General features: G+C 39.3%; 1 protein-coding gene across 1 annotated transcript in view; it reads left to right on the top strand.

The window, feature by feature from the left end:
- Nucleotides 1-6,454, top strand: part of LOC107688108 (casein kinase I-like) — a 42,451-nt gene extending 35,997 nt beyond the window's left edge. The window contains exon 9 of the mRNA XM_016485675.1: nt 5,550-6,454. Within this exon, the coding sequence (XP_016341161.1) occupies nt 5,550-5,600 (51 nt within the window). The 3' untranslated portion in view covers nt 5,601-6,454. The remainder of the gene's footprint in view (nt 1-5,549) is intronic.
- The last annotated feature ends 666 nt before the right edge of the window (nt 6,455-7,120 follow it).

The raw sequence follows: 7,120 nt of genomic DNA, 5'->3' as shown, positions 1-7,120 counted from the left end.
CTTTTCTAACTGGCATGCATCTCGCGGTGATCACCGGTGATCGGTTCTGTGCAGATTTTGCTCATCTTCAGAAGTTCAGAATTTGCAGAAGTTCACTCAAATTCTTGAATCGATTTTGCTTGACAATCCTCATAAGGCTGCGGTTCTCTCGGTTGGTTGTGCATCTTTTTCTTCCACACTTTTTCCTTCCACTCAACTTTCTGTTAACATGCTTGGATACAGCACTCTGTGAACAGCCAGCTTCTTTGGCAATAAATGTTTGTGGCTTACCCTCCTTGTGAAGGGTGTCAATGATTGTCTTCTGGACAACTGTCAGATCAGCAGTCTTCCCCATGATTGTGTAGCCTAGTGAACCAAACTGAGAGACCATTTTGAAGGCTCAGGAAACCTTTGCAGGTGTTTTGAGTTGATTAGCTGATTGGCATGTCACCATATTCTAATTTGTTGAGATAGTGAATTGGTGGGTTTTTGTTAAATGTGAGCCAAAATCATCACAATTAAAAGAACCAAAGACTTAAACTACTTCAGTCTGTGTGCATTGCATTTATTTAATACACGAGTTTCACAATTTGAGTTGAATTACTGAAATAAATGAACTTTTCCACGACATTCTAATTTATTGAGATGCACCTGTACATGCTTTATAGCTTATCTTTAAATTTGTGTTCAGCGGTGAAATGGACAGTATGTGAGTAGATGTAGAAGACGTACAATAAAAGTAAATAACCTGGGCTGTGTCTCTCAAAAGCATCATTGAGACCATTGGTGGCAATGGTTCTACGATCTACTTATGGTTATGATGCTTTTGGGAAATGCAGCTCAGGTCATTTTACTTTGGTAAATAACTTAGTAGGATTTGAAGAATAAGGAAGTAAGGAAGGTTTCTTCATTCCCTTTGTACTCAGTTTTATTATTGTTGTTGTTGTTGTTATTTATTATTGATATTGTTGGGCTCAACAGTAAGGATTTTTTTCTCTTAATCCAATTATTATTATATATGTATTTTTTTATGAATGCTTAATACTTATTTCTGGGATTTTTTCAGTTATATATGTAACATTTTTACAGACAAAAAGCACAAAACAAACAAAGTATTATTGCTGTAAAATGATGGAATGCGGTGCAAAAAAATTTGTTTTTCAAACCTATTTAAATGGCTCTTTCAAGACTAGCACAAATCACTCTCTCTATATCGCTGTCAGCCAGCTAAGACACATTGCATTGCTGACATATTTACATTAGTTGAATTTGCAAACGACATTGTTCAAACATCACAGAACTCAAAAATGTATCATTTGTAAAGCAAGCATTACATAATTTATAAATGTAAGGATAGTTGAAACGCAAGCATTGGGCCATCCTTATTGTTGAGCCCTGTATTGTGTAACCACTGCCACATATTTTGGATCTTATTTGTGTAGAGTTCTTTTCAGAACATGTCACACATTCTTGAAATGCTGCCCAGAGTCATAATTCTGTCTAGAGAGTCTCTGGTGATTTGAATATTTGCTGTTAACGCTTCTGTTCAGATCTGCATTTTTTGAGGTGTTTACCACATTGTTGTTTATTTTTTTTCATCACGAATGAATATGTTTCCCACTCCACTCGCCCACCCACCCATTTCAGAATAGCATTCCCTATGATCACCACGGCAAGTAGATGCTCGCCATGCTCTGGTATGAGAGACAGCATTGGGTGAGTGACAGTTGGGTGTTTTTTTAAAAATTTTTTTTTTTTAAACACCTGGACTACCTCCACTGCCCTCTATTAAGTAATAGGTGGCTCCCTGTCCCACATCACTGCTGTACGGCTGTTACGCAGCACATCACTCACCACACAGAATGAAGAGAGACTTCACCACTTCATTCCCAACTGTAATTCAGATGAAGCAGTCAGATGTTTAGCAAAGGCTCTTGAAGTGTGTAATTGAAAAGCAATGTGGTGTTATTCAAACATAGCGCCACAGTCGGGCTCCAGATGTAAAAAACCCATTCATTTTCTCCATAGATAAACAGAAATCTGCCATCAGCTCTGAGATTCTCTTGTGAATACCAAAAGAATGTCATGCAAACATTGTTGAAAATTAGCACCCAGGCAGTCTGTGTCTGACGTTACAAGCTAGTTTCTGCACAAAAGCAGTTTCTTCAGCATAAGTGAGGCATTATCTTCATTGACTTCCATTCAGAATGGCTTCTAAATATTTTGCTTTCAACTTAAAATTCAAATTTTGCTCAATTTCAAATTATGTTCCGCACACAGAAGTTCCGCACATGCAGTGGTCAAACAGCACTGCATTTGTTTGGTACACAACGTGTGCTTAACCAGAAGACCCGTATCGGAAAATTTTTGGTACGAATACGTGTAGTTACACCCCTCATTCAGATTAATCTCAAAGCTGGCTGGTTGTTGTTGTTTTTTGTGGCTCTTAATTGAAGAATTTCTATGGATAAAATGAATGGGAAAATATTTATGGAACTAAGGCTAGTACTGAAGTACACAGAAACCACCAGTATTCATAGTCTGGGATTCTTGCATACTTTATTCCGGTTTCATCCCGGTTAGCAGTTTATGACCTCCCACCCCACTCTAATGACTCAGATGGTATTTTTAATCTTTGCAGAGAAAGTAATTCATAACACCAGATGATGTGATGCGTTACTCACAGATGGACAGTATTGTTATCTCCTGAGCCATTTTTAACTGAACAACCCTCTACATTGCGTAAATCACTCGCATATGCGACTAAATCTTACTCTGGGTGACTAAATGATGTCTATCGTTAGCCATTGGCTAATAAATTCTTAGATTTTACTCGCCAGTGTGTGAGATGGAGGCTAATTATAAGTTTAGCACAGATATATTTTCACTCGCACATGCACATATGCAAAGAGAGACAGCGAGACTCTTACACACCACGCTGAATCGACGCGCTACATGTAAAAGGTATGCTTTGTTATATTTTCCTGTCAAAATAACGGAGTTCATTTAGAATTATTCAGCTTTTAAGAACAAGAGGAAGATATGGTGGCTTCTCCGGTAGTGGGAGGAACTAATGCGCAAACGGCAATTTCATTGGCTGGCCCTGTTTTGATTTCAGCAAATCCGTTCGAGCGAACGCTGATAACCATTATTAATATTTATGAACCCAGCAGATAATAATAATAGTAGTAGCAGTAGTATTATCTTTTAATAATAATAATGAATTACTATTATCCATGACCAACAATATCTTAAGCATCACCACCAGTCCTGTGGAATCGTGTGTGTGTGTGTGTGTAAAATGGTATATCAGTCTGGCGAGTAAACTAAAAAATGTACTAGCCAATAGCGATTATATTGCCAAGTTGGGTGTAGAGGGTTGCTAAATCTAGACTGTTGGGCTTTTGCTTATTGCTTATTTTTTACTAAAGAAATGTGCTAAAGCATCAGTCTCCAGAAATATTTCCCTGCTATCAAACCAGTTTAAAGCATCATTTCAACCCTTGATGGGTTTGAGGATGCATTATCATTCCTTTTAGTCATGTGAATTTTCTGGACGACGTATCTCCATATCCCAGTGCTCAGATTTGATCAGATCAAGAGTTATGATGTTGTAAACATAAGGCACTCTGCTTTCATTTAGTGCAAAAAAAAAAAAGTTGTATACTCACATATGCACGTATGCCCACCAGACCATCTGTCACAAATGTCATATAGCAGCCTACTCACGATCACCATGTACTCATAGATGTATTTAGAGAACCTAAGAGTTGACAAAAGTTTAATCTAGTGTTGGAGAGCTAATTAAAAATCAGTTGCTGAAGCAGAAAGGAAGCACAAATGCCGTGCAGCAGAGCGTTCTTGATTGTGTGCTGTGCAGCGCCCTCTGCTTGTGAGCGTGTGCTTCTACACTCTTACTGTGATGCATCCATAACCTCTAGTTGCCTGGGTGTGGATGCCTCTTTCTGTTTCAACCCCCAGTGCTTGGTTTTGGCGCTCTGGCATGCAGTGTGACCACCCAGACTGTGCTCCTGCGCCCACTTAATCAGTGTAGCTTTACACTTACAAGCATTTTTGCTTTCAGTTGTTTGAGTGTAAAACTGCTGCTTATGACCTCAGTTTACAGAAAACTCCTTTTTAACTCCTTTATTATTGTTTGTGCCCTGAATTAAATGTGTTTACTGGTAGTCTCAGTTTGGCTGAACTGCTCACCTCTGCAGCTCTTTTGTTCCCTCTGTAACGTCAGATGGATTCACCCCCACTCTTTCGAGCAGCCGTCACATGATTGGCCCTAGAGTCCTCGTGGGCCCCCTGCACTGCCCTGCCTTTGACGGAGGATCATGAAAAATGTATCCCCACCTAGTAATTAATCACCTCAGATTTTATTGTGCATCTGAAGGTGCAAAACACAATTAGCTGTCGCCCCTCCTCCGATCTTGAGATAACCCGCCATTTGTGTTCCTGAGTGGAAACACAATAATCTGTATTCATTGTTTTTTTTCCCCACTTTGTGTTTGGTGTTATAAACCTTGTTCCCCCCTCTCCTGCTATTTGCCCTCTGCTGTGACAGGCCATGGGGGAGCTCAGAGGACAGCCCTAGGACCACCTAAAATATTTAGGACTCAAACCATGCAGGCACAAACAGTTACCGCCCTGTAAGAACTAGTGATGCACCAAAAATGTTCAGCCAAAAGTGAATTTTCTGTTTTGGTCTTTTGGAGGGCCGAAATCATTGACTGAATAATGTTTAATTTTAATTGCTCAAAGTTTCGACTGTTAAAAGACATCAATAGAACAGCTTTTATTAATGAATTTATGTAAAAAAAAAAAAAAAAAAAAGTCAAAATCTCACATTTAACTCAGGAAGCCATTAAATTTTCATAGCTCATTAGTTAGTTAGAAAAAAAAACTATATAACTAAATATTTAACTGTATTACTGTTTTTTTTTATATTATGTTTATATTATATTATTGTATTTTTTTATAATTGCAGCATTGAGACTTCTTTTATAAATATTTTCAAGAGTAGTGTGATTCAAATTCAATACGTGTTTATTTATTATCATTATTTGTTGCTGTGGCTACAGGCATTATGCAAGAGTTAGTGAAGTCATTTGGTGACGTCCATAGACATCATCTAATCCACTCCCATCTTTTTGAAGAGTCACACCTAACAGTTATCACTCCAAAATACTGACTGCTTGAACGTAGCCAAACTAAAATTGCACTGTTAAGGCCAATTCAGACTGCACCGACAGACGTCGACAAACAGCAACAGACACATTCATTGGGTTTTGTCTGATCATGTGTTACTCCTGTCGGTGTCTTTTGGCATTGGTCAGTGCTTGTTTTTGCCAAAGGAACATGTTGATACGGCGTTTGTCAGGTCTTGGAATGTCTGATAAGTGACGTACTGGTCAGCTGTCACCATTGGTCTATGTCTATCAGTGCAGTGTGAATTGCCTTTTAAAAAAAACTCAGGAAGCTACTGAGATTCTCTCAGGAACAGTTTGCATTTATATCATGTGGCATTCAGAAACTGATGTGTCTGTTTCTCCTCCCCACTCCAGGCTCTTTCTCGCGTCACCCCAAGTGGCCTGCAGTCTGCCGTACCTCGATGAGACCCTCCACACACCTCAAGAGCAGACCAACCATGGCCCTGATCTGCACTAGGACTTCTCCAGCAGCCTCTAACCATGTGAAATCAACCTCAGCAAATCAAATCGAAACAAGAGACTTCATTTCCACCTTCCTCTCAATGCATTTAAACACACTTGAGAGTCACGCAAATTCGAGAGATGGACAGATTTTGGTTTTCTTCTTTTCACACACACTCCACACACACACACACACACAAACATTTCCTTACCTACACTACTCCAAGACACCTGGGCACATCAGTTGGGCTTGTTAACATCACTTTTTGCCAGACAATCGCTGGCGAGATGGGAGGGACGGGGGTGGGGCGGGGCGTGATTCTTGGCCATCACTGCTTTCAGCCCTCTGACACACCAGAAGGAGAGGGCCATCCTCCTGCCAACCAGGGGCCTCTTCGCAAAGCAGAGCTTCTTGGCTAAAGCCGTGTACAACAGCTCTGATTGCGCAACTCACCCTCTCCTGTTGCAAAAAAATTACTTTTACACAGCTTGGAATGCAGCTGTACTGATAGCCATTGACATTTTGCTTACCGTGATCTTTTATTTTTGTCTTTTTGTTTATGTACAACAGAGATTAAATTGATTTCACACTGGTTACAGTTTTTTGCAGGTGAATCTTTTTCTCTTTTTGATAGTTTATCAGCATTAAGCTTAATGAAATGTGCTGAATTCAATTGAATGTTTGAAAGCCTGTTTGTTCATGTGGCAGGATGAAGGCAGTGTCCTTTTTATGTCATTTTGTAGTTTATTATGTCGAAAGCCAGACAGAGAAACATACAGCAAAGGTTCGAGTAGTCGTACCCACAATACCACCTTCACACCTTTTTAGATTATTTTTAGTTTGTTGCACCCATCAACCTGGCCCTCTTTATCAACACGATTATCAACAATTGCTCATTGATTTTATTGCATTCCCTCAAGCTTTTTTTTTGTTTCTCGAAAGCTGTGAAATGCCTGTATTGTAGAGTTGTTGATGTTATTAATGTTGCTCTTTGTTTCTTTTTACCCCCTGAACTAAGCTTAGTGCTTTTACAGTAATGCAGGCACACGTGGTTGGGTCAAGACTGTTGGACAGTGTCACTGAAAGACATTTATAGCCGTTTAAGAAGTCTAATAATGAGAAAAATGTATAAACATTAAAAACTTGGGGCATTTGTTGAGACAAACGGGCACATTTTCTTTTAACATTTGTGTTTGGATTTGGAAATGGATGTCCTGAGCCCAGCTTGTCTCATTGAGAATACACCAGCCATCATTTAAGCCATGCCTGATTTGTTTTTGTTTTCTTTTGACTGACACTTTTAACAATTGCGATGCAAGTTTTTGTTTTTCTTCAACTTTATTTACTGAGTATTACCAATGCTTTTAGTACTACGTTTCCCTTGTTTCAGAAGTGTGGTTCCTTGACTTACTGGTGCTACAAGTCGTAGGACGTGGAAGGCGAGCTGCCTGTCTGTATCATTCAGCAGAGTAGAGCATAGGCT

This window comes from Sinocyclocheilus anshuiensis, unplaced genomic scaffold (assembly GCF_001515605.1).
Source record: "Sinocyclocheilus anshuiensis isolate Anshui unplaced genomic scaffold, SAMN03320099.WGS_v1.1 scaffold249, whole genome shotgun sequence".
NCBI classification, from domain to species: Eukaryota; Metazoa; Chordata; class Actinopteri; order Cypriniformes; family Cyprinidae; genus Sinocyclocheilus; species Sinocyclocheilus anshuiensis.
This window is presented reverse-complemented; position numbering and strand designations above follow the sequence as displayed.